The sequence below is a fragment of the Alternaria hordeiaustralica genome (assembly GCF_023758085.1).
Source record: "Alternaria hordeiaustralica strain BMP 2776 chromosome Unknown scaffold_58, whole genome shotgun sequence".
Classification (NCBI taxonomy): Eukaryota; Fungi; Ascomycota; class Dothideomycetes; order Pleosporales; family Pleosporaceae; genus Alternaria; species Alternaria hordeiaustralica.
In genome coordinates, this window is record NW_026056830.1 from 39,610 (window position 1) to 66,835 (window position 27,226).

At 48.8% G+C, this 27,226-nt stretch overlaps 7 protein-coding genes across 7 annotated transcripts; 5 read left to right on the forward strand and 2 right to left on the reverse strand.

Annotated features, from left to right (window-relative positions):
* Positions 1 to 4,400: 4,400 nt before the first annotated feature.
* On the forward strand, positions 4,401 to 5,644 carry J4E84_011104 (uncharacterized protein; the record flags this gene model as incomplete). The annotated part of the gene is made up of 3 exons (XM_049393658.1): positions 4,401 to 4,694; positions 4,741 to 4,982; positions 5,038 to 5,644. The coding sequence occupies 3 exons, from the start codon at positions 4,401 to 4,403 to the stop codon at positions 5,642 to 5,644; spliced, it is 1,143 nt and encodes a 380-aa protein (XP_049238638.1).
* Positions 5,645 to 8,515: 2,871 nt separating this feature from the next.
* On the forward strand, positions 8,516 to 9,251 carry J4E84_011105 (uncharacterized protein; the record flags this gene model as incomplete). The annotated part of the gene is made up of 3 exons (XM_049393659.1): positions 8,516 to 8,584; positions 8,635 to 8,757; positions 8,805 to 9,251. 3 exons carry the CDS (start codon positions 8,516 to 8,518, stop codon positions 9,249 to 9,251), a joined length of 639 nt encoding a protein of 212 aa, XP_049238639.1.
* Positions 9,252 to 9,778: 527 nt separating this feature from the next.
* Positions 9,779 to 11,764, forward strand: J4E84_011106 (uncharacterized protein; the record flags this gene model as incomplete). The annotated part of the gene is made up of 1 exon (XM_049393660.1): positions 9,779 to 11,764. One exon carries the CDS (start codon positions 9,779 to 9,781, stop codon positions 11,762 to 11,764), a length of 1,986 nt encoding a protein of 661 aa, XP_049238640.1.
* Positions 11,765 to 11,965: 201 nt separating this feature from the next.
* Positions 11,966 to 13,614, reverse strand: J4E84_011107 (uncharacterized protein; the record flags this gene model as incomplete). The annotated part of the gene is made up of 2 exons (XM_049393661.1): positions 11,966 to 12,528; positions 12,579 to 13,614. The coding sequence occupies 2 exons, from the start codon at positions 13,612 to 13,614 to the stop codon at positions 11,966 to 11,968; spliced, it is 1,599 nt and encodes a 532-aa protein (XP_049238641.1).
* Positions 13,615 to 14,148: 534 nt separating this feature from the next.
* Positions 14,149 to 15,277, reverse strand: J4E84_011108 (uncharacterized protein; the record flags this gene model as incomplete). Its single annotated transcript, XM_049393662.1, has 3 exons — positions 14,149 to 14,383; positions 14,432 to 15,048; positions 15,098 to 15,277. The coding sequence occupies 3 exons, from the start codon at positions 15,275 to 15,277 to the stop codon at positions 14,149 to 14,151; spliced, it is 1,032 nt and encodes a 343-aa protein (XP_049238642.1).
* A 799-nt stretch (positions 15,278 to 16,076) lies between these two features.
* On the forward strand, positions 16,077 to 18,086 carry J4E84_011109 (uncharacterized protein; the record flags this gene model as incomplete). The annotated part of the gene is made up of 1 exon (XM_049393663.1): positions 16,077 to 18,086. One exon carries the CDS (start codon positions 16,077 to 16,079, stop codon positions 18,084 to 18,086), a length of 2,010 nt encoding a protein of 669 aa, XP_049238643.1.
* A 1,468-nt stretch (positions 18,087 to 19,554) lies between these two features.
* J4E84_011110 (uncharacterized protein) lies at positions 19,555 to 21,253 on the forward strand (the record flags this gene model as incomplete). The annotated part of the gene is made up of 3 exons (XM_049393664.1): positions 19,555 to 19,693; positions 19,744 to 20,137; positions 20,188 to 21,253. The coding sequence occupies 3 exons, from the start codon at positions 19,555 to 19,557 to the stop codon at positions 21,251 to 21,253; spliced, it is 1,599 nt and encodes a 532-aa protein (XP_049238644.1).
* Between the last annotated feature and the right edge of the window lie 5,973 nt (positions 21,254 to 27,226).

The following is a 27,226-nucleotide window of genomic DNA, read 5'->3' on the forward strand; positions in this document are numbered from 1 at the left end:
ACCTATCTACGGAGAAGGCAAAGATAACGCCTTCGATCGCCTCGAATTGGAGATGCAGCGAAAGCTGGCACTTGATAGTTCACGCAAAAGAACCGCTGGGGACGCTTTCGAAACGCCGCTACAAGAAAGACGCAATTCAAAGCAGAAACAGTCTACAAGCGACATGGCGCAAGAGCATTCAGTGGTAATGCAGGACTGGTGGGCGGAAGCAATCGCCAGAAACATGGGAACATACAGGGGCTATGCAAACGTTGCTGTGTTGCTATTGAAATGGGCGGATGGGTTGGATGAATTAAAGACAGACGACGAAGTAAGTACTTCCAGATTTACGCCAGACTCCAGCTCCGTTGAGGAGTTTTCGCATGAGTGTTCCGAAACTGCGAAAAAGACAGAAAACCATCGTTCTGACACGATCGCAGGTGAAGGAGCTTGCACATGTCTTCCGGAAGCATTTCCATTTCGAGACCGATATTGTTGAACTCGACCACCGAAGCAAACCACAACATCAAATGGACCGAGTCTTGACCACGTTCGTCGAGAGGCATGATGACCCTCATAGCTTGTTGATCGTGTTCTATGCGGGCCATTCTGCCCACTACAAGCATGCCGGTCGACTCGAGTTCTTGCCATCCTTGGAATCATCAAAGGCTCGTCGCACTTCCACTGGTGGTCAAATAAACTGGTACAAGACCGAAGACTATCTTTGTTCGGACGAGATTGACGGAGACGTTCTTGCAATACTGGACACAACGTATGCGAGCAATGGTAACATACGACATGTGTCCAATGATGAAAGCGACCCCAACTACAGAGATCCGGGGACTACCAGGCGTTTCCAGCTGATGAACAGCTGTGATCAGATTGCTCCTAGCCACGAGTCGTTCACGCGCGCATTAATCGACGGTTTAAAAGCGTCCCTCCAAGATAACAGCAATTCCGCGTTTTCGTCTCAGGACCTTCATCAGTGCATTGAGATGGACCAGAGACGACAGGGCACAAGTTCTCAGATATGGTCTTTGCTACCGAATAAGCGCCACATTCCTCTAACACCGCTGGTGCAATCAGGAGACGATGCGATGTTACCCCAGCAGGATCGTAGGCGCCCGGGAAGAGGATACCTGAAGCTTGGTTTCGAGGTCAGAGATGCATCCTTACAACAACCACAGATAGATTACATTGCAAGACTTCTGTCGTCAACATTGCATAGTAATTCCATAGGTCTTCGCGGGATTGATTGGCTTGGGTTCGAGCGTCGCGAAAAAGAGTTAACCTCATTTTATGAACAACTTTCATTGAAGAGGAGGGTCGTTGTACAATGGAAAAGAGTCGTAGAGGGAAATAAGAGAAGGAAGGGCGTTTCTCTTCGTAGCATAGTCGGGGTCTAGCGAATGCGAGCTTGTAAGCAGCGTGAACTCAACGCCCTCCGCTTACTGTCCTTGTACATTGCGCGGTTCTACCTTGATGAGCAAGACACTTCACATGCGTATAGTAATCACACAGATATATGCTGATCTCATTACTATAGTTAAACTCTACGTGCAGCACAGATGCACACAGTCGAGACGAACGTTCAGCGTTATTGAATGATCGCCCATATCAGTGTACGACAGCGGAGACTCATCCGACAAGCGAGATGCGCCCGCAGCTTGCTTATCCGAATACCGAAGAACGATGGACTGGGTGCAAGGCGTGAAGCTAGCCAACACAAGAGAACCTTGAGTTCCGGCAGCCGGCCACCAACGTTTGGATACCGAGCTAGGTGCTGATGGTATTCTCCTGGCGTTTGTAGACCACCTTGTGTCCATGACAATTGCGTCGTTGTTTATTTCCGGATCATCGACTATGATTTTAGTATCCAAATGGGTGCAATGCAGCGCCCACCGTATCAGTTCGCGCTTCACATGTCCTCTCAACAACGTCATTCGAGTAGCGCGGTCAATGTGTAGCAGATTTGTGCTTGTTCACAGCATTTTCAAATGCGTGGCGACCGAAATGGCGAGATGCAGACGACATCGAGAAGATAAAGTTCTGGCAGACGTGGAATGGTGTGTTAATGCGAAGTGACATGTTGGTTCGAAGGTCTGTGACTCTCTAGGTAGTGAACAGTGACTGCAGATCAGGGGCCGACGATCGTTGTGCTTGAGCTTCGAGACTGCTCAGAATACGTTGGCTTGTGCTTGAACTGTTCGTTCGGGTCAGCTTACACTGCGGGGCGCCTTACGCCGTTTTCGCTTACCTAGAGAATGACAATCGCAAAGATGCCATGCCATATGTCGATCCAACGGCGAACCCATCTTCGCGCAGGATCTGAAAAGACCCTGGCTTTACATCCTAGAGCTATTGAAACGTAAACGTGCCAGAGGCGCGGTTCTGTAGGATGAGAACAGCAATCGACCTGCGTGCCACAACACAGCCCACGTTACAGCTCAGATACGCACGCCAATCCTGCATCGTTGAGGAGGTTCGAAGATCTGCGTGGCTAGTAAAGACACCACAGTCTATGGCTGGTGTTCGGGTCAGCTCTCATGGAATCATTGCTGCGGTCTCGAACTAGACTAGTGCGCCAAGGAGACGATTTGGCGCTATCGACCCGTTCCGGCTGAGATCACGTTTCACGAGATGCTTCCGAGGTTCCGGCATCTTCTCCCTTCCCAGGCACCCACTTGCTTGCACGCACTCTACATGGCAAAATCATAACGCACTTCTACAAAACTTCTTTCGTACTGCGCAACAGATCACAAATCAACAGATATCGCATGGGCGTTAGTTTGGCTGCATCGCTGACGTAGCGCAAACTTTGTAACCGACCCTGTCCGGGCACACCTCAGCTGTAGGATTCCTGTCGCACCCCGCGTTATGCCGCTGCCAGCACAATATCTGCACGGGATCACGGTTCCTGAGGCAGTACTCGAGTTTGAAACGGACGTTACCTCACGAATGATCCTTCAGCAAATCTTTCCCACGCGAAAGACACATGCTGCATTGCTTGGTATGCCAAAATGGCATATGCATCGCGATGTTGTGTGACGCCTGATCGGTGACAAGACTCAGCAATGTTCCAGTCAGGCATGTGTCAGGCGAGATGACCTCGCACGGTTTTTGCGATGCACGAGAATGCGACCACAGATGCGAGGCCTTCAGCGCCTGTTGAGACGACTACGGACATGCCAGAGTCGTGGCGTGACGCCTCCGTCATTATAACCGCAGTCTATCTCAATCGAGCCTTTACGAATGCAACGGAGCAACGGACAAAGGCGGCCCGGACTAACAGCATTGTTCGACGTATACTTCTGGTCAGCTATTTCCAGGGCCCCTCTCGAACGGCGGACCTGAGCACAGCAGGTTGGTAGGTGGTAAGGCAGCTAAAGATGATAGAGTTTGAAATCCGATCCGCAGGGATGCTTCCGAACACGAAGACTGTCCATGGACTCCTCTAGCGTCACACTAAGGCTACGGGCAGATTACACTACTCAAATTAGCCGGTATTTGGTGGCTCTCCTACATGACGCCACCATCTTCGAATGGTACCCTGGTCAGGTTCTCTCCCGCACTATCCTACCATCAGCATGTGAACATATGATGTTGACGGAGGGCTCAGACGCTCGCCAAAGATACGACTAAGGAACGCTCAAGGGAGAGCAATCGCACCTAATAATATGAGAACCAACTGCAGTATGTTCGCGCGAACAAGTTCCGAGCTCTCACCACACCATGACAGCGCTCCCGTCCGCACTTCGCCCGCCTGGTCATTCAGCAACGAAGGCCGTTCGTTCAACCCAAGCGATGTTTTGCGTAACACAGACTACGCCACGCGAAAAGCTCGTTCGTCAAAGCACCTGCATGATCTGCACCCGGTGAACCGAGGGACGACTTCGTGGTTTGAAAGACGCCCATTTAGCGACAAAGATCGCCATCCACCATGGCAAACGCATAGACTGCATCATGCAAGTGAGTTCGTATGCATGGTGTGGTCTTGCTCACTGCGACGGTCCGCTACGGAGATGTACCCCTCGAATTTAGACTATTTACGTATGCAGGGAGAAGTGCATAGTCTCATTGGCTCAGCCAACTTCTTGCCATCTGCTAAGTCTAGCTCTTCCGTTAGGCACACCATCCCCCCAGATCTTCCCTACATGCTACCAGGGTCTCGTTTATCCATCAGTTTTGAGTTTCGGATGCCTCCTCAAACGACATAGCCTCCCGGTTTTGTGTGAACTGTCACCCTAGTCCGTGCAGCTTGCAGTGCAGGTACCTCCGGGCGCAGTGCCTGACACATGTACTCTTCCACCCACGGGGAACTGCGAATACATATGTAAAGGAGTGCCTTGGTAACCTTACCACGCCCGTCCGACATATCGACAAGCTACGTGTAGCATCGTCTGTTTCTCTTCACAGCAGCCATGGAACCCTTAACACCCGAACAGTCGGCTGCCTTGGCCAAGGACGATCGGGGTCCACTCACCAAGTCTATCGTCGTTGCTTTTACATGCATAGCGGTGATATGCGTTGGCCTGCGTCTCTTCACTCGGCTTCGATACCTGGGACGAGCATTAGGATGGGAAGACTACACCATCGTAGTCTCCATGGCTCTCTCCATTGCCACCGGTATACTTCAGGTCATGCAGGCGAATGCTGGAAACGGCAAGCATGCTGCCCTGATCGAGTTTCCAACCGGAGTTGAGATCATCTTGAAGGTAAGAAGCCGTACACTATACGTGATCCTAAGCTAACGTATCCCAGTACCTCTTCTGGAGTATCATTTGCTACAACGCCAGCCTCATGTTCACCAAGGTGTCAATCCTCTTGCAGTATGGCCGAATCTTTACTGTACGCGAGATGCGCATTCCACTCCACATTGTCATGGCCGTGTGCGTCCTTTGGGGTGTGAGCACAATCATCACCTCTATCTTCACATGCGTCCCTGTCCACGCCTACTGGAAGATCCTGGAACAGCCGACTTCGAAGTGTATCGACAACAAGACGTGAGTGTTACCGAAGTGCTCAGCCTTACGATGCGCAATACTAATTGGATCATAGGATTTGGTATGTGAACGCCAGCATCAACATCGTAACCGATCTCCTCGTCGCCTTCCTTCCCGTTCGCGTTATCTGGACCTTGCAAATCGCCATGCGGCAAAAGATCGCTCTCTTGGCGATCCTAACCATCGGTTGGTTCGTCTGTGTCGTATCGATCCTTCGCCTCCACGCCCTCGTTGTCCTGGTCGCACATCCCGACGACAACACTTACTACAGTGCACCGACAGCCTACTGGTCCGCGATCGAGATGAATCTCGCCATCGTCTGCGCATCGCTTCCCGCGCTCAAGCCACTTGTTGTCAAGATTATCCCCGGCTTCTCTTCATCGCTCAACGCCAGCAGGGTATATGGGGGTGGGACCGGTACTGGAGCCAGCACGAAGCAAATTGGTGTCAGGAGCACAGCAAGACGCATCGACGATGACTTTGAAATGGGTCGGCCAGGTAGCACAACACCTTATCAGACGACTTCTGAAGAAGGCGGCATGTTTGGGAAGAACATTTACGTTTCGCGACACTTCGAGCAGCATTTCGAACAAAGTTCGCGGATCAGCGACAGCGAGAGCCAAAAGGATCTTGTTGCTGAGCCAAAGTCGGTACTCCATTGAACGATTGCTAGATAGAATTGAACATCTTCTCTCGAGAATTGCACACGCATGAACCATCTCATCTTCTCCCCTCCACATCCCGCGATCCGATGTTCAACGATCGGGACCGCGCACGGTGCCTCGCGACGTGCCGCCTTGCAGGGAACGCATCTCGGTTATCATCTACTCTTCACGCTGGCGCAGTGCGCAAAACGCCTCTTTCCTTTGCCCACCACTCGTTCTTGCAGTCGAAGTCCGGTGCGCGCTGAATGGCTAATCGCAGTCTTAGCCTCCACTATTAGCCGTGATTATGTGTGCGGGTGAGAATGCAGCGCCACCCGCCGGAAGGCTTGAGTATGGACTTCCTCGAGCATTGTCCAAGGGGTTCTTGGATAGCGCATTGAGGTACTTACGATACAATGTATGAGCGCTGGGCTATGATTTGACGCCTGCCTATCATAGTAAGGCATGAGGCCTCAACACCAGCGCACGTGTGGAACCGATCAGCCGCCGTCATCTGCACGACAAGTGAGCCACGCGTCTGGCGGAGATGCTCCCTGTGGACTTCAACGTCGACGATGGCGACGAGGCTGTCGATCACCCAGCGGCATCTCAAGACCTATCACTCGCTAGCTTGTTCGAGTCTGGCATCTCGGTAACGGCCCGATTACGCTTCAACATGCCGGTCGCCTTCTTATACCCGTCGTCTCTCCTTCGCGAACGTGAATCGCGGACGCATCTCTACCGCTGCGGGCTGTATAGAGTTGTCGTAATCGGTCCGCGAACCGAATTCATGTTCTCTCCAATGCCTGTCGGGACCTGTTCCGTGGAATTGGTGCTCGGGTCGCCGTGCGTCTTCGCGTAGCTGAGCACAATAGCAAAACATCTTGTGTTAGACGAATCGCATCTCTGATATACATAGATCGGAAACCGGCAAAAGAAGGGCCGGTGATTTTGGGCTGCCAGATTGCCGGGTTCCATGCGGTTTTGAAAGACTGACGTGCCTTAGCTGGCAGAACTGGAAGCGCAGCAATGTTCGCTGTGCCCAAGGGGCAGCTTCTAGTGTTTCCAGGACGATACTGTCCTGGAATGATCCGAGTAGGTTTGTTAATGCGCTGATGTTCTGTGACGCTTCCCATCACGCTCGACGGTGACCATTCACGAGATCATCGGCTTGAGATGTACGATGTTTACTGATCAATGGGAATCTTGATTTTGCCATGTCAATAATCGTACGACCTTATACCCGGCATGCGAATCTGATCGGAATTCTGCACCGTGTCCTATGGCGAAACGTTCTGCGGGCATGTACCCATGGTCGTGGAAAAATCACGTACATTCACTCCGTTCAGGGCTTCCTTGCAACGGCTTTCAATTCCAAGTATACCCAGAGCTCCGAGCCGTCCTCCTAGTCTGACATTTATTGCGAACTCAAACACAGCCCGATCGCAGATCTGACATGTCATGGCACGGCGAAAACACCTGTAGCGTCTAGCGGGATGCAAAGCTCAACGAAGCTTCTATTTAGATCGCGTATAATAAACCTTCGCGATGTGTCCAAACTCTATTTCATACATTACACATTCTGTGCCGTGTTGGTTCTGCGGTTTTCGCAACATTGCGATCGACAAGAAGGCGTCTGGCATAACCACTAGAATCTATTTAGAACACGCAGGGGAATAGGCGCACCACTGTCAAGCTTCTGGTTCTTTGTCTCCTTGATGTTGAGACCAGGAGACAGCAGGCTGATATATACCTTACCTTCTTGACGAATGCAAAGTACCTATCACGCTGAGGAACTCGCACTTGAGCAAGAGCTCGGGCTTCATTGTTCGTCGGAACGCTCGCTGTGAGATGTAAACAAGGTGGCTGGTCGAAAATCGCGCTCTATCGTGGCATTGAGTATTGTATCATTCAGCAAAACTAGGTACCTAGGTACGGCTTGGGGCTATCATCCGACATGGTAGAACGCCTGTGTCGGGGTTGAGAACTACGATAAACAAAATATGAGTAATCTTTGCACAGTCGCTACCTTGTAGGTACCTGGACATGTAACAATAGTTCGCTGGAATTCTTTGCCGTTAGTGTCGATGACCGCCTGGACAGCGGGGAAGTGCGCGACCCGCTCCGGGCCTTGAGCGCCGCTGCATCGTCCCACCTGGGCGTCTACTTCCTTTCTTCGCATCACTCACACTAACACCCATCAACTTCAATATCGTCTGCGACAACACCATCGCCATTAGGGGTTTCAAGCGTCTTGCCCTATCCCGTCTGGCGACATGGATGTGTAGGTGTTATCCCATTTGGGCGCGGAACTCGGTGCCCCGCGCTGGCTGCATCGCATATAGCACCTGTTCATCCACCTCAATTTGACCGTCGCCCCTGTATAGAGCGATGCACTTCACTTGCACATCGAGCATGCTAGATATGGGAGACCTTCTCTTCGATAGCTTCCATTGGTGGGTCTTCTCGTGCAAGATTGATCACCATATTGCGGTGTGCGTCAAATCTAGATGAACTGTGGATCCATGGAGCGACTTCTGAGGCCATGGTCCGCCGTTATTTGGCAGAGCCAGATCTGATTACTGGAATTGAGCCCCCCATGATCATAGGAGAGGCTGTCATTACCACCAGCTGGGAACCATATCGAAGACCTTCATCTGGGCCAGCCAAGTCATTCCTGGAATAAGAGGAGCTGAGCCCTTCAGTGCACGTATCGTGTTGACCTCGAAAGACACGAAGATTGCACTACATAGGTATTCGATTACGATCTAGAAGTTGCGCTCCGCCCAACACGTTACGAAAAGTATACACTCTGCCAACATGCGCGTCACCATCCGCTCGGCATGGCTGGCTATCGCAGCCTTGGCAGTAGCAGCAACCGCAACCCCAATGGAACTAACAAATCGCCAATCGACGGTGAAGATTATGGCTCTCGGCGATTCGATCACCGGTAGCCCAGTATGTTACCTGCACCAAAACTACTGCAATACGTACTTACCATATCGTAGGGCTGCTGGCGGGCTTACCTCTGGCAAAACCTTCAAGAAGCCGGTATCAAGAACACCGACTTTGTAGGCAGTCTGGCTGGCCAGGGCTGTGGCTTTCCATACGACGGAGAGAACGAGGGACATGTAAGCTCATCATCACGCGCCCATTTCATCGCTGATCCAAACGGCAGGGCGGCTTTCTAGCAGTCAACATCGCGAACCAGAACCAGCTCCCCAGTTGGCTCTCATCCGCCAAACCCGACATCGTCATGATGCACCTCGGTACGAACGATGTCTGGAGCAACCGCTCGCCCCAAGAGATCACCACCGCGTTCAGCAAGCTCGTAGATCAGATGCGCGCCTCGAAGCCCACGATGAAGATTCTCGCCGCAAAGATCATTCCCATGAACCCTTCGAACTGCGCTGAGTGCGCACAACGTGTCGTTGCCCTGAATACTGCGATTGAAGCATGGGCGGCAATCAAGACGACTGCAAACAGCCCCATCACGGTCGTAGACGCGTGGACTGGGTTCGACACGAAGACTATGACCGGCGATGGCGTTCATCCGAACGATGCGGGTAATAAGAAGCTGGCCGGGGCGTGGTTTCAGCCGTTGGCGGATGCCATCAAAGGCTGATATGTCTGAACAATCAATGTCTGCGTTTTACCAAGAGGACGCGACTATGACATATTCTCGGGCCATTGGTGTATACATCTGTACTGAGACGCGTTGGTGTGTAGGCTCCGTTCGCTGTTTTTGGCCGCTCCTCCACTCTGCAAGAAATACTTGTTATCCTCAAATTGCATGAACGATCTCTCCTCCGGACTCCGAAACCCCGAATGTCCTCGTACATAAATTCGTACGAAGTTTGCTTATGTTCCGTGTCGTCCCATTGTGTTGTCGCTGAGGGTTCGGCGTGCCAAGGTATCCGAACATGAGGCTGTCGGCGATACTTCGTAGCAATCAGCCACTCCAGAAACGCGTGTACTTTCCTTTCTAGGGAAGGGATACAACATCGCACTCGGCCGTAAGAACACACTGAATGCGTACGCTTCGCACGTTGCGGACTCTGGAATCACCGATATGATGGGTGATTTCTTATATATGGTATCGAGACCGAGTATGAGCATTCTCACCATCAAGTTCTACATACCAGCTTCTCTATGTCTGCCTCTGGAACCACTATGCTCATGCGAATACTCACCACGGCAGCGCTGTATGCTGCAACAAACGCCATACCAGCACAACAGCCATCCTTTGCGGACACCGTATTTCACAACGGCTCCATCTACACGCTGGACGCGTATTCGTCAAAGGTCGAAGCGCTGGCAATCAAAGACGGCGTCATAACCTTCGTCGGATCGAACGAAGATGCCAAAGTACGCATTGGCAATACGACCCAGGTAGTCAACCTTCAAGGCCACGCGGCCATTCCAGGCTTGATCGACTCCCATATGCACATCCTCGGTGGCGGCATCTATCTCCTCAAATGCGACCTGAACTACCAGCCGCTCGATCTACCTGGAGTTCTTCAGCACATCCAGCGCTGCATTGATGATGAACCCGACAAACCGGATGATGCTTGGATGGAAGCGGTGAACGTGGACTACTCGACTCTCACATCACGGAGTGGATCAGTTGACAAGACGAGCATCGATGTGCTAAAGACCAAACGACCTGTAGTCGTCCGCTCAAGCGACTATCACACCATCTTGGTAAATTCGCGGGCGTTGGAGATATCCAACATCACCGCGGCGACTCCTAACCCATCCAATGGAGTTATCGAACGGCTACCTGGAAGCCAGGAGCCTTCAGGCGTACTTGAAGACAATGCTTCGGACCTCCTCGGCATACCTCTGCCTTCACCGGAAGAGGCTGTGAAGGCCGCTCTAGCTGCTATGCAGCTACTGCGCCAGTCCGGTATCACTACCTTTCAAGAGGCGATGGCTTTGAAGGAGTACGACCAGGTGTTTCAAGCTGTTCAGCAGGGAGGAGGCTTGAGCGCACGAGCGTTCTTTGACTACCGTATCGATGCTCCAAGCTCCGTCGCCGAAGTGCCTGATCTGGTGGCCAAGACTGTCGAGCTCATACGTGGGTTCGATAACAACTCTACAATGCAGCCTGCTCCATCTCTGAAATGGCAGGCCGTTAAGGCCTTCTTGGATGGTGTCATCACGTATCCGGCAAGGACGGCAGCTCTCATCGAGCCATATTGGAGCTTGGTCAACGGGTCTAACACGACATGGGCGCCAGACCCAAGCACTCTCAAGAAGACGTACTGGGAACCTGAGATCCTTGCACGTACTCTCTCAGGTTTCTTCCTCGCCGGCATAGACGCGCAACTTCATGCCGACGGCGATCTCGCCGTTCGCGTTGGTCTTGACGCCGCCGAATCATTCCGTAAAGCGCACCCCGGGCACGACTTCCGCCTAGGTCTAGCACACGACGAGCTCTCTCACCAGGACGACTGGCGCCGTTTCAAGGAATTAGAGGTCGATGCCATTATGAGCTTCCAGTGGTCGCAGCTCGCCCCTTCGTACCTCCCAAACACGTTCCCATCGCTAGCCGAATACCGCCGCCAGAACCTGCAAGCCTATGCCGAGATCGAGAAAGCTGGTCGTCCCGTCACATACGGAAGTGACTGGCCAGTCGACCCTCTCGACGAGTTCCTCGCTCTGAAGATAGCAGTCACGCGTTCAGGTGATCCTGGTAATCCACACTCCTCGGCATCCCAGGGCGCTCCCTATAATGGCACGTTTCCTGGTGAAGGCATCTCCCGCGAAGCTGCTCTTCGCGCCATCACCATCAACGGCGCCAAATTTCTCAGGGCCGACAAGTACATTGGATCCCTGGAGGTTGGCAAATTTGCTGATTTGATTGTCTTGGAGAACGACTATTTCACTGTGCCGGAAGAGATGATTGGTCGCCAACGTGTTCAGCTCACGATGGTTGGAGGTGAGGTGGTGTATATTGCCAAAGAGGCTGATCAGAAGTTTGGCAATATCACAGCCAAGTATCCTAACGATGACGAAGCGAGTGTCGCCCTGGATCGTAAGGCAATCGGCGGCTTGGACCGCAAGCAGGTGTCGATGAAGGGAGCCGTGAATGCAGCAAGACTGAGGAAGAGGAATGAGTGCGTGCACCATTGAATTGGCGTGGCCACCTGAGGGTAGTAGTGCGCGATACATCTCTGTCAATTAGACCATGTAGCCTGTCAGTATTAGCATTGTAAACAGCGACTTATAACAACATTTGGACCAGAGTGCTTCACAAGTGAAATGACGTGTGACTGCATTGCGATGAAGGCAGTGAGATAAGCCATCCTCAGACAGAACGATGACCTTGTAAAACTACCGGAATTCGGCATAAGCGAAATGCGCTGGAGTCAGTACAGGCTGCAGTTCGCCATAAGAATACAGGCCCATCATCATGCCAGTGAAAGGCTGCCCAATGTCTGGGTTACGCGTCATGATCTGGGTATCAATCTCGCCCAGCCATGTCCAGTCAGCGCTCTGCTGTGCCCCATCGCCGACTTCCCGATAGCCAAACCGGTAGGAGGTAGCCGTACTCTCGATGGTGAGTTTTACCTCACCCTTCTCCGGGATGGGTTGCTCCACAGTCTCCATATCAGGACGGGTAAGTCGAATGATTCGTTGAGGCTGACCATTGCGATCTGCAAAAGCAATGCCAATGCTGGAGTAGCAAGTGTGATTCCAGTACAATGCAGTTCCAGCCTCGACGCGTGGGACGTTCGGTTGGAAGTCCAGTTGGGTCTCCCACGTCACCGGCCAATGTCTTTGCTTTCGCAGGAATAGCGTTGGACACGCGGGCATCGAGAGGGTGTATGGACCGCCATTTAGGGTAAGAGAATCGTGTCGCGCTGTCATCGAGTAGTCCTTCTTCACGGGTGTATCTAGGCGTGCATTAGCTTTGTACCGTATACCAGCTTCTTGCATTGCTTACTCTTCCTGTACCAGCCAAGGTCGAGCCTGACCCCGCTGAAATCGTCCCTCCAAGCCTTGTCGTCACCAAGAGTGGACTCTTTCGGCCCGTTCATCTGCAGTGTGACCGGTTTCCCTTCGTTGAAGATTGGCCAGTCGTTTTCCCAACGAATTGGGAGTAACATTGACTCGCGTCCGAAAACCGAAGTTCGCCATTCGTTATCTTCCTTCCTCGGTCGCACGCCTAAACACATGGCCCACCATTGGCCTTGGGTGTCTTCAACAATATCGCAATGACCAGTATTTTGGATCTCGTCGTCTGTTGTGTTGCGCCAAAGCGGGTTGTGCGGTGCTTGCTCCCAAGGTCCGAAGGGGCTTTCCCGACTCCGGCTCACATATTCGCAGTGCCCAGACTCTGTGCCTCCTTCCGCCGTGAAGAGATAGTAGTAGCCGTTCAACTTGAAAAGATGCGACCCCTCTGATATACCAGACTCCGACTCCCGAACCATCTTAGGCGTAGACTTCAGAGTACCAGTTTCCAGGTCAATGATAGATATGTGTATCGCAAAGTCATTCAGTTTGCCCCCAGGAGTCCGGTCAAGCTTCCTGTAGGTGGAAGACAAGTATACCTGACCATCGTCGTCCCAGAACAGGTCAAAGTCGAAACCAATCTGGTCGAAGTACACAGGTTCGGACCACGTGCTGTCGTTCCAGATGTTGGTGGTTTTGACGTAGAAGCCTCGGGGCCATACGCGATCGTCGTTTTGCGGTCTGTATCGGTCGAAAGAGTTGGTAATGATGTAGAATGTACCCTTGTGGTAACGAATGGTTGTTGCCCAGATACCGCCTCCCGGCTCAGGAGTCTTGATATCCAGTTGTGACTTGCGCGTGAGCGCATGGCCGATTAGCTTCCATTTGATAAGATCTTTACTGTGATATATGGGCGCGCCAGGAAAGTATTCGAAGGACGAGGTGACACAGAAGTAGTCGCTACCCACGCGAATGACGGACGGGTCTGGGTTAAAGCCAGGGAGAACTGGATTGGTAAAAGCAGTCATGGCGAAAGTCGCTACTCAAATTTTGGTCTTGGGGTATTCAACGTGGGATGAGGCTCAAAGGCTTGAGTATATAGGCCAATTGCGCAGCGGCTGCCATCTTCCGCTGCGAGCCGCATGCCGCGTCTGCGGATGAGGCTGAGACCATTTTGACGGCCGACAAATGGGAGCCCGATCGCGTAAAAGAACGGTCGCGCGTTTTTCCTCGAATCAAAATAGGTGTGAATGCATCTCGTGATGTTCTAGGCCTTCCGAGGAGCTATCGTGAGAGAAACACGGGGGAGATGGAGGATTGAGGGGTAAGGCTTGGCGGGGCCAAGGCGTTCCTTCACGGGCAAATCTCGGGTTTCTCAACAAAACAACACGCCCGTTTCGAGACACACGCGGCAGCCGGCACTGCCTCTGCACTCATCCAAACACATCATGTTCGCACAGAAGCGAGTGTGCCGAATATGCGCTTTATGATCGCGATACAGTGGGTAGCGCTTACATTGCCAGGCGCGCTCACATCTACTTAGTTATGCTAATAAAACATCCTCAATAGGTGACTGCCATACCACCAGGCAGCTCCGTCAGCCAGTCACCGCTTACTCCGACATCTTCAACCGCCTGTTGTGGTTTCTTGCATTTCATCGAGTCTTGCGCAGACTGAATCTTCAACACCTGACAGTTGGCGTTCGCACACTTGCCGCTTGGCAAAGCATCCATGGCTTTCTGGAGCGAGTCGTCCTTCCAGCCAAAGAGGTAGTCGCCATGCTGTCCGTAACCCGTACTGTCTCCCGTCAGTCATTGTAAAACAAGCAGAAAGAGGAGCACTCACCCATCGCCAAAGCTGTATACGAACGGCTGCTTGTTGTTGCCGTACCATGCGTTGTTCTTGTACCGGCCGGTGTCCCACATAATCTCGTACATCACCTGCGGGATAGCTACCGGGTGTGTACTGGGACAGTTTGGGGTGCCTAGACCTCCGCCGTTGGAGTATGCGACGTGGCTCTTGTGATCTGGCGAATCGAGGTTCTTCCCATCCCAGCAAGACGGAAAGATGACAGTCGCTCTGATGCCACCAGGACAGTACTTGTTGGGCAGTTCTGCGGTGTCCTTCGCGTCACAGGGTGCAAAGCCTTCTCCATTCTGCAAGCATCGATGGCAGATGCTTGCGCGATTAGGCTTCTTGGCCATGGGATCACCCGCGATCATGCGGAACCCAGGCTTGAAGGCCGTCATCTTGTTGTTCTTCGCGGAATACGGCATGTAGTACACCGTCATACCACCGTCTTGCTGGAGCCCTACGTTGGCGAACTGGGGCACACGTTGGAATGTGCCATTCTCGGGCGACTTGAAGTAGAGCGAGGCAGTCCAGTAGTTGCTGAAGTCCTCGCTGTATGTACAAGACGTACAAGTCGAACGTGTCGGTGGATCAAAGACACCAGGCTCCATCTATGGTCTGTCAGTGGACGTGTCGCTCATGGGGCGGGCGGAGTATTACGGTAAGGTTGAAGGAGTTTCCTCCGATAATCTGATGCGTGTGTGGTGAGGGTCGCTGGCCGGGGTTCACCAACGGATCGGCCCTCTCGACGGTGAGCTGCGAGCAGGCGAAGCGCAGCATATTCTGCGCAGAGACGCATTGCGTCAAGAGCGCGCTGGCGAAGACGGTGGACCAAATCATGACGACAATGGTATGACTAGCTACTGGTGAGTTGCGAAAGCCATCAGGTCGCAGTTACGAGGCTTCTTAAGCCAAGGAGTTCTCATGACGTCCATCCAGGGTGGAGGTTTGCTATCAGTGAGTATATTACGGTGTGACGGCAGTAGTACTTCTCCTCCCAGTCATACCAATGACAGCGCGACAGATTCTCCAGTCGTACATCTTGTGACGTTCGTTCCACAACGAAGCTGTGGCGATTGTTCGACTCGATCATCTGGATGAAGTCGTTAATTAACGCAAGTTACCGGCAGTTGCAGCTACAATACCGAAGGCAAATCACAACAAGCTTTCGCTTCCGTGACTGCCGACAGGGATGTTGTTGTGCACAGTCGGTCATCGCACAGGTCTGATATTGATTGCTGCAGCTATCGGCATGTGTGAAGCATGGGGTAACAAGTCCAGGGCAAGATAATCCGGTAGAGAATCTCGGGAGTTGGTAACGCGAGTGGAAGCCGTACGGCAGCGGCCTCTGTCTTCGCTCTCTCATCCTTCCAACTGATGCCATGGACTTCAAGTTCTGAAGAGAGATGAGGTTGTCAAAGTATCGTGTTGCTTTCGGCGGTTTTGCTGCTGTCCGGCTGCGACTGCCCCATTGGGCGGTTTGCGGGGGTGAACCGAGGATGTCTGCGACATCCGAGCGCCAATACATCTACAACATGAAGCTGAGCACCATGTGCGTCGGGGAAGTATCGTCTCTTCTCTGGAGACAGGTACTTCTATTCGTCTCTACTTCAATTGCGTAACTGCTTTGCACGCCAGCATGACGCAACAGCCGCCTCAGGCTTCCTCCTCCTCAACGGGCTTCTTCCAAGCCCTCCCGATACTTCCGCCACAGTATACGAACCCAGCTTCAATACCAGAAACTATCCAAAGCCGTTACTCAAACTCCGCAGAAGCCTCTGATGACAAAATTGTCGCGCGAATATTGGATCTCTACCTGCCACAGGATGCAACGGAGGCCACCAAGCGTGTCCATCACCTAGCACGTTTATCACTTAATCCATCTATTTTGAAGTACGCTACGGACGCAGAGACGAACCACCCGGTACTGCGTCCGCTATCTACCTTCGGTGCTGAAAACAAGAACGATCCCTTATGGACGACGACAGGATGGCAGAAGCTAAAGGAAGTTGGCTATCGTGAAGGTGTCGTCTCGGTAGCTTACGACAAGTCTCACCGGCGCTTCAGCAGACGCGTGGGACAGTTTGTTGGGGGTCATGTATGGGGCCCCACTGGTACCATGACCGCATGCCCTCAAAGCATGACCGATGGCGCCGCGACATTGTTAGACAAACACAAGAACGACGAAGATGGCGATCAGCCGGGTCGAGGCGAGGTACTACGGGAAGCTTATCGGCGGGTGTGTAGTCGCGACCCTGATGTGGCATGGACGAGCGGACAATGGATGACTGAGCGATCTGGCGGAAGCGATGTATCTGGCACGGAGACACTTGCTCGACGTATGACAGCGCAGGAGCTGGACGAGGAGGCAAAACAAGGGAGAGATCGCGATGCAGTTGGTATGCAACTGGGCCCCTGGAACATACATGGTTTCAAGTGGTTCAGCAGCGCAACAGACTCAGAGATGGCTGTACTCCTTGCGCGAACAGACAAAGGCGGTCTGTCTGCCTTCTACATGCCCATGCGACGACGCGTGGGGGCGCTGGAGAGTGATACCCTAAACGAAGAGGCCCCGCCTCTCACCGAGCTCAACGGCGTTCGCATCCAGCGCTTGAAGAACAAACTTGGAACAAAGTCACTACCAACTGCGGAGGTCGAGCTCAACGGCGCACGCGGTTGGCTCATTGGTAGGGAAGGCCAGGGTGTGAAGGAGATTTCCGCAATTCTCAACATCACGCGCTTGTATACCGCAGCTGGTAGTGTAGGGAGTTGGGCGCGTGGTCTGGCAATTTCCCGCGCCTACAGCAAAGTACGCAAAGTGCGTGGCGGGCTACTCCAAGACAACCCAACGCATCTCGCATGGATGGCTGAAGAAACAGTAAAGTACTGGGCTAGTGCGCACTTCGCCTATCTGGGTGTTGCTCTACAGGGCGCTTTGGAACAAGACTGGGACGAGATGGTCGCGAATACAAAAGCCGTGCATCTGATCCCAAGCGACAAGATCACAGTAGCAGCGTTGTTGAGATTGCTACTGCCCGCGATGAAAGCTCAAGTCAGCGTCGCATCAGTTGATGGCCTGCGACAGTGCATGGAATGCCTTGGAGGTGTCGGGTACTGCGAGAACAACGAAGACGGCGGGCTGATGAACATCGCGAAGATCTATCGCGACAACCTCGTCAATCCGATATGGGAAGGCACTGTCAGCGTCATGGCAGAAGATGTCGTTCGGGTACTCACTGATAAGCGAATGGGCGGCGGCGATATCATGAAGAATATCTTCACACCGTGGGTCAGGGACGTGCTCGGTCGATGTGCTCCAATCTTCCAGAACGAGGTCTTGATTGTCGAGGAGAGACTTCAGGCGCTCGACGACGTTGTTCATAATGCACAGAAGGAAGAGCTGCTATACCGTGGACGAGCAATTTTGCAACATCTCGAGGTCGTCGCCAGCAGCGTCGCGCTGATGTACGATGCGCAGGCAAACCCAGACCCTGTTGCACAAGAGATCGCAGCACGATGGATCCACCTGAAGGCACTTTCGCCACAAACGCATCCGCGCTCTCGAACTTGGAAAGAGCTGTCGAGTATGGACAAGCGCATCTTCCTTGGAACAACGGAAGCAGCCGTCGGTGTTTCAGCAAAGCTCTGAGGCAAGTGTGGTTGCGAGGGATGCGATTGGTTGCGCAACAAAGCCCTGGAAACATTCAGCTACTATTGGTAGGATACCAAAACAAAACCGCGCTTCAAGTAGACCGCGGAGTTAATTCATCCAATGCTTCATCTCGTGAAACTATTGAAGTGGGGTTACTTTTGCTGTTAGATATCGATGTACCAAATGTTGCGGGGTCGGATTCGAGGCGAGGTGAGCCCTCTATTATCACGACTTCATATCGGGATTGCAGCGTCGCGTCTTACTGGCACATCTATCTTCATCTATCTCGCAGACATGCATTAAACAGACCCCGAGAATCCGATCCGTACATTTTTCTCATGCGCCCTGCAGTACCTGGATAGACACGTAGGATGCGGCTATGCGCTCGAAACGGCACTTCCGCGACGCATTCGGCACGACCCGCACTCTGCAAAACGAAACATTCCCGCCAAGTCTTCCGCAATAGTCCAACTCCAAGGTTCAGACCAGACAGCTGTTGTTCGAGTAGCCCTAATAACTTTGATAAGATGTTTTGTCTAGTGGCGTCCCCCGTAGCGGGAGTCCGTCAGCGCGCATCCCCACATTCTCCGGTGGTGCCAGGATGCGACCTCCCGAATGGCGCGCCCGCCATCAGCACGATGGGTCTCCACTTCCAATGCCGAGAAGAGTAAAGCTTCATGATTACTACACAACCTTGCAGGTGATATCGGTGGGATACTTGGAAGTCGTGTACTTTCAGCAATGCCCTGGAAGACCTTCAACGTCGAGTTGCGCCTCCTGGGTTGAAGACGAAGCAAATAACACGCTAGAGCGGATGCAAAACAAAATGCGTCAGAGAGGAAGACTACTTCATGACATTGCAACAGTATGCTATGGTTCGGCTGAAGACAGGGTAAAATGCGCCATGCACAAGCCTATTGATAAAGTTTTTCGGACGTCAGCCTTGTACCTCGCATCATGCAGGTGGAGGAATAGGATTGGCGGGTTGCGCAACTGCACGACAAGCAACTTTCCCTTCCTCGCGGACCCAGCGCATGAACTTTGTAGCTCGAAAAGCATATGCAGTCCCTGTATCAACCAGCCAGCGGTTCCCCAATGATCGTTTAGCAAGGATATGTGAATGCACTACGGAAGTGCGAACAGGTCCAATCGCCTTGAAGGCTCGAATGTCGTTGGTTTCACGACACCATCATTCGCTAATATAGCCAGATATTGCGTTAGCTGACACCCACTAGTTCAATACATGGATCAACGGTGACTGCTGATCGTTGCAGCAAATGGTGTCTCACTACATGGCACTGGGAAGCCGAGTGATGCATCATCCGCGGGAAACTAGACAGCCATGAACCGTGGAGCGCAACATTGCCGAGCATGGAGGGGCGTATAAGTTGATAGGCTCGCCGCGCGTTCGTGCTGAAAGGATCAAGACACGAAAGATTGGTCGCAACGAACGAACGACTTCAAGATGGCGACTAACCACAGCGATGTTGAACTCATTCCTGGGACGGAGATTATCAACGAGGATAGCTCTGCACAGAAGACGCTCATACCCACGCCCTCTTCTGACCCTCGCGATCCTTTGAACTGGACTAGGAAATGGAAGCGTATGTTGACCCTTCGCCAACGCCTGAAATTTCGCTGACAGCTATCACAGTCATGGTGATGGCCTCACAATGGCTCTTCACTTGGATCTCTGTTACCGGCGCACTATCCATTGCGCCGATGTTCCCTCTTCTGGGCGCCCAGTTTCACCTTAATAACAATCAGTTGGCTATGCTGACTGGCATCACCGTCATCACACTCGGTTTCGCCAACTTCATCATCGTGCCGCTCTCCAACATCTTCGGTCGACGCGCTATCAGCTTGACCTTCTCCGTATTCATTCTTTTGTCGTGCGTATGGCAGGCGATGGCGACCAGTCACAGCAGTCTGCTGGCGGCGCGTGCTGTCAACGGTCTGGCCTGTGCGACGAGTGAGAGTATCCCTGTGCAGATGATTGCCGATGTCTTCTACCAGCACGAGAGGGGTCTCTGGACGGGTGTATACTTGTAAGTGATGTCTCTTCCCGTGGTCGAGTTCCTTCTAACGTATTCTGTAGTACTGGCTACTTCATGGGTGCTTTTCTGGGTCCGATCATGGCTGGTTCCATGGCAGCTCACTATGGCTGGCAGTCGTTCTTCTGGCTAGAAACCGCATTGTCTGGTGTTTCGGTCATTCTGATCGCACTCACCTTCCCCGAGACCAAATACCATCGCGGCAACACAACAGTCATCCGAACCACCAGCAGTAACGCTAGCAACGAGGACCAGACCAGGCTCGAGAAACAAGCAACGGAGGCCGGAATTCAAGACTCGGAGCGGAGCTCATTCGAGCAGCCCATCACTGTGCAGGGGCGCCCATCTCGCGCCCAGTTCATGCCGTTCATGAAGCCAGATGCGAGGTGGAAGATGTTTGTCGTGCGCGACACCTGGACGCCCATCAAGGTCTTCTTCAACCCGATCATCTTGTGGGCAGGTTTGATGCTTGCTGGCCCAGCCGACATCCTGCTCTTCTTCAATCTCACCGAGTCGCCTGTCCTCGCTGCACCTCCGTACCTGTTCAGGCCAGACCAGGTCGGATATACAAATTTCGCGTTCGCGATTGGCGCCTTGTTCGGGCTAGCAACAGCAGGCCCATACTCCGACTGGGTATCTGCCCGCGCAGCACGTAAGAATGGCGGCGTGCGCGAAGCGGAGATGCGCCTTCCGGCTTTGTTCATTTACGTCGTCATCATGATGCTCTCGATCATCCTCGGCGGCATTGCATACCAGCAGCAGTGGGCGTGGGGTCACATCGTGGTTTGGGGCTACGGTCTGGCTGGCCTCAGCGTCACCACAGTACCCACTATTGCCATCGCCTACGCGATCGACTGCTACAAGCCCATCTCCGGAGAGATCATGGTCGTCGCCACAGTCTGCAAGAACTTCATCGGTTTCTCGTACAGTTACTGGGTCTTCGACCTTGCGCACGTGAGCAAGAATGGGTGGATTACCCCCGCCATGGTCATTTTCGCTTGCGCAATGGGGCCTGCGCTGTTTGTATTCCCGTTGTACTTCGGGTTGGGCAAGAGGATTCGGCGATGGACGAAGGACAGTGATGTTCACCGCATGGAAGAAGTGATCTAGATGGTCAGTGGTAGTGCGTTGACGCGTTGATGCGTCGGGAGAAGCTCCGTTTGCATGGCTTTTGGAAGGCATGGTCGAGTGCCATGCCTGTTGTATTAGGTCACAATATACCCATTTCTTTTGTTAATTCGGAGTTCCTTTTCCTTTGCCGTCTGTTGTGCAATGCGATGTCGATGATGGGGTTATGGAGTGGCCAACGAGAACGCGTTCAAGAGGGTACCGCCAAAAGTGGGTCTCCTCTGTGCATACAGTCTATCTAACCAAGGGCGCGCTAAGACATGGCATGCGCTAACGCAAACAGGTAATTTTCGAAACATAGCATGCTAGCGTCATGCCACCTAAGAGAATTAGCGCACTTAGCAATAAAATTTTTAATTTAAACAATTCTTAGATTTATTCTAAATTAATTTAGACTAGATTGCACCTATGTTACAATATAGAGCCTTCTTCGCCTATATTTAATGCTAAGCCTAAATTTCTTAACCTTAACGCATTAGACCTAGATATCTATAAAAGATTTAACCTGTATTTATCTAGCCCTAGTAAGAGTAATAATAGCAGTATTAAAGACTAGGTTAAGGTGTGTAGTTAAATTAATTCTAGAATAATTCTAGACTTATTTAAACTAGAGCATAGTTTAACTTACTTCTAGAAATAGTAGCGCGCCTCTCTTAGAGGCTAGAGTTGTTAAGCACACTACACATCTACTCTAATACTCTAGCACAGACTCTAGAGGCTATGCCTATATTATTTAAGTTTTAAAAGTAAATAGGTAATATTCTTTAGTTAAGAGAGTATTGCAAGATGCTAAAAGTGTAAGTAGCCTGCGCAGACCGTTTCTAGATTAATTTAGAACTAATCTAGCACAAGTAGTTTTAATACTATAGAGCTAGCAAGGTAGAGAAGAAAAAGACTTTTAGCCTCTTCTTAAATTTAACCGCCTTAAGATAGGTTTTTAAGTGCTCTAGTGTTAAGACGTGCAAACACATTTAGAATTAATTATAGAATTTTACCTACTTACAAGTAGATAAAGGCCTATATAAGACACTTAGGCAGATAAAGACGTCTATAGGCTAAATTAAGTAGAATAAAGAGAGAAGAAAGGCTAGAAGCTGCTTTAATAGGCTTCGGCGTTAGTTTAGAGATAGTATTTGTACTAATAGAGAGAGTTCCTGTAGTCTAGAGTTATTTTAGGCAGAATTAATAGTATGTACAGTTAAACCGTTTCTAGAACAATTCCTAACTAATTCTAGTAAGTAATAGAGCCTGCCTCTTAGTTTATTACCTATAGCAATCGCGCTCTAGGTAATACAGAGCACTATATCTAGAGGGTACTGCTAAGAATTAACATTGCCTACCTGCAAGCTCTTCTAGATAGCAGAGCAGAGGGCCCTTATAAGAACTGCAATATAGTTAAGCCCTAAATCTCGCGCCTAAAAGACTATAGTAAGTTCTTAAAGAATGTTCCTAGATTAATTCTAAACCGTTTTAGGTACTAACTATACCTAGAGTTAAGGCAAACTTGTCCTATAAGACTATAATGTAGTAATTAACATTATTATCCCCCTGTATTTTAAGCGGGTCCTATACTTTATAGTAGTTTTAACTAGTATACACTAGTATATACCCCCTCTACCTTAGCAGCTAGACATAGAATTAGTTAAGAATATAGTTTGCATATTCTAATTAATATTAATGCTAAACACTATAAGATGTAAGCTATTTCGTAGATATTAATCCTGAATTGTTTCTAAACCGTTCTAGCTACCTTTTTGCAGTCTAACTAGTTCGCCTCCTACTTAAGGCAGCGTAGAGTTTTATTAATTAAGAAACTCTATGCCGCTTAGGCAAACAAAGACTGCCTTGCAAGAATAGCTACTACCTAAAGGTTAATTACATTTTCTCTAGGCGCTAGCCTAGAGGAGGTTCTTTTTAAGAGGAGAGTAAACTATTCTAACTCTACTACTGTAAGCGCTATCTAAAATGTTTTCTAAACGTTTCTAAATTAATCTACGCAGGCATACATCCGCTAAATCTTGCTAGCTAGTAGAGGCTATATTATTGTCTAAGTGTAGAATAAGCAAGCTAAACTACTTATAAAACAAGAGACCTTCTAGGTAGACATGTCTTTTAAGCGCTACCGCAATAGTTAGAGAGAAATTCTTTTTGCTACTATACTAAAGAGCTACAAAAAGAGTATGCGAATCGCTTCTAAATTAATCTATAACTAATCTACGCAGTTGTTATATTTAGGCGCCTTACTACTAACGCTAAGTCCTCTAAGATGTACTAAAAGGCATTTACTGCCTTCTTCTAGACTGTTAAGAAGCGTTTAGGTTAGCTAGTACAATAGCAGCATCTCTACGCACGTAGTTTCTATAGTATTACTATTAATATAGATACTAAGCAGATAGCTAGTAAGTTAAATTAATTCACGATCGATCTACGCTTATTTCGGCTTAGAATTTAGAAGGTACCTCGCTAGCCTTAACTAGCTTAATAGAGACTAGAAGTACTACCTTAGCTACTGTGTAAGATTCTGCATTATTTACTTTCTTTGCACTATTAACAAGGCTTGTCCTAGTATACTACATATTAAAGATTCTTTGTAGAGTAGAATAAAGGCGCTACTTACTGCAGCAAGCTAGGCTAAGTATTTTAAGTTATGTAATCTACTTATTAGTAAGTAGTCTAAATCGATTCTAGAACGTTTCTAAACTATTCTAAGAAAATGCTCTAATACCTGCAGCTAAAGAATAGGCGAAAAACAAGAAGAACTCTATTATTGCTGTAGAATTAAACATACACTGCAGCAGTATATCTAGAGCTACCTAGAATATACTAGAATCTTACACAAATGCTGCAGAACAAGCACATGCAAAGAGCTATCGCACTAGCCTAAGACACAAGCTTCTAGTTAGCATTAGACTATATATTAAATTAGTTCTAAATTATTTTATAACTAATTTTACATAGCGCTATGTAGATAGACCTATAGAATATGCAGAAATACAAGATCTGCGAAAAGCATAGTATTAGGCACAAATTAAGGCAAAATTTAAGCCTAAGTAGCCGCTTTTACAACAACACAAGGCGAGAAAAGAGTAAGTGTTTGGTTATCTATGCATAGATTAATTCTAAACTGTTTAGAGCGCAAGAAACAAGAGAAAGAGAATAAAGAGGAAGATAATATTCTTAAATTACTTAAATTACCTAGGCTATTAAGACAGCGACCTCGCCAGCGCCTAAGCTTCTAGCTAGCAGCGCAGCGCTCGCGTACACAAACATTCTAGTTATTACCTTTAGCCTTATCCTCTCTTAGAGCTAATTTATCGCTAGCCCCGTAAGTATAACTATTCCTAGATTAATTTAGAACTAATCCGCGCAGAAAACGCTCTAACCTAGATGCAGACTTAGAAGAAGAGGAGCGCAAGCTTAAAAGAGAGCGTAAAAGAGCAAAACTTTAACAAGAAAGAAAGTTGCTTTAAATCTAAACTAAGAAGGCTAAGTTAGAGCTCTAAGAAAGAGAGCTACAGGTTCGCCTCTAGCGTAAATTAATCTAGAACTAGTTAAGGGGAAACTAAACTAGTCTTAGAATAGTTAGTATAATTAAAGAGTTTTTAGCGCTAGATAAAATCTACTAAAACCCGCCTTACTCTCTAATTCTATCTTTCCTACATTAAACATAGCAAGCAGAGTTCTTTCTAATAAGGTTTATCTTTGTCTAACTAATTCTAAATTAATCGCTAACTATTCTAGCCCGCGTATGCCTAATATACTGCTCTTACTACACTTCTACGTAGCTCTACAGAGTTTAACCTTAAGAACTCTAAGAAAAGATATATTGTCTTCTATAGAGAACTCTTCTGTCGCGCAAAGTATAATAAAAGCTTCTTAAGTCTCTATAGTGTAAGTCTAATAGTCGCCTAGAACTCTTTGTAGATTAATTCTAAACTAATCCTAGCGGCGCTATAAGAGAAGATTAAACCTTATTAAATACATTTGCAAAACCTACCTCTAGTACTCTATTGCGCTAAATCCTGCTAGCGCAATGCCTCTATAGACGCACTACGCTACCTATTACTTCTTTTAAGAGGTGATAAAGCGCCACAACAACTCTAGAGTAGTAGAAGAGAATACTATTGCCGAGAAGTAGATTTAAAATAAACTTTAGAATCGTTCCCTAATTAATCTAGAGCTAATTCAACCCGCTGCCTAACTAGCTACCCTCTCTGCTAAACCCTTATTAGAGGTGCTACGCTTTGCATCTTTAAACAAGCAAAAAAAACAGAAAAAGAGTAAAATTAATTTCTAATTAGTTTACTGCCTACTACTTGAAAACAACAAGCCTTCGCTATGTAAATTCTGCTAAAGCAGAAGATTTAAATGTAAGCCTCTTTTTGCTAGTTAAACTTTAATTAATATATATTTTACTTACTAAAATATAGCTTATCGCCTTTATTAATAGTGTTACAATACCCCTGCTTTTCAAAACTTATAGAGAATATAATTAAAGTTATAGTTTTATTAAATTTATTTTATACATCTATTTATTCTTGAATTATTCCTTAATTGTTCTACAAACAATCCTACTACAGTTTTAATCCTTATTACTATTAGACTTAGAAGGAGCAGCTAGGCTCTTAGGCTTAGAGGTCTCTCTAGAAAGGTTGCAGAAGAACCGCTAAGAAGCACATGCAGCGAACTTATTGTAGAAGAAAGTATAGTCTAAATTTTATTAGAATTAATTAAGAAACGTTTAAGGAATAATTTAAATAAAGCTTACTCTCTAGGTTTTTAGCGTTAAGGCCTTCTACGTTGCACTCTTAGCAAGAGAAGTCAAATTTATTATCTAGGTTAGAGAAATAGTCCTAGATGCAATCTATTATAAGGTCGCAATTAAGCTGCATTAGTTAGAAACAATCTAGAAACGTTTAAGAAATAATTTACCTAAGTTTAATCTTTATTAAGCTAAATAGCATCCTAAGAAGGGCTATTATTCTTCTTATCTTCTTCCTCTTAGCTAGAGATAGCGCCCTTATCTTCTTCTTTCTGCTCTTCTTCTTCTTTCTTATCTTCTTCTTCTTCTTCTTCTTCTTTGTCTAAATCGTTTAAGAATTAATCCAAATCCTCTTTAGCGACAGAGGGAGGAGAGTTAGCAATCGCGTTATAGTTAGCTATAATCTAAGTATAGAAAACTAAGCAGAATTAATTTAGAAACAATTAAAAAACAATTTAAACTTACCTAATTTAAGCTAAATTAGCTAGTTAGAGAGCATACTAACCCGCCTAGCTATAGCTATAATTAATCTATAGGCAGCGAGCAGGTAGTTTCTAAGAGAGGCGCGGCTAGTAAACTTCCTCTAAAAGAATAGTTAGAATTGTTTAGGAAATAATTAAGAAACAATTCGTACACTGCAAAGGCTACTACTAATATTAATTATGTAGTACAGCCAACCTATATAGATAATAGGCTAACCTTGCGCATTTATAGTAAAGGCTAGGCAACTAAACAGCAGTTAGTTAAGCTGCAGGAATTGCTCAAACGCGGGCTAAAATTTATTAGAATTAATTAACAAATAATTCTAGAACGTTTTATACATTGCCGCGAAGCACACCTATAACTTAGTAGGCTATAATTTAGCGTAGTAGGTAGCGTAAGATTTAGTAGCTTAGTTAGTAGTGTAGGTAGTGTAGTAGGGTAGTGTTGTTGTTGTTTTAAAAGAATCGTTCTAGGAACAATTCTTAACCAATCTGCTAAGGCACTAACCTAGCGCGCGTATAGGCCGCGCACAGACGCCCTAGCGCCCCAGCGCTCTAGCGCTCTAGCACTCTAGCCTTCTAGTACTCTAGCAAACTCTAGAGCTAACTAATCTCTAGATTTTTTAAAGTTAATATATACTAATATTCTACTAGCTATTCTATCTATTAAGGTTCTACTAAATATACTTATTATATTTTATTAAATTAGTA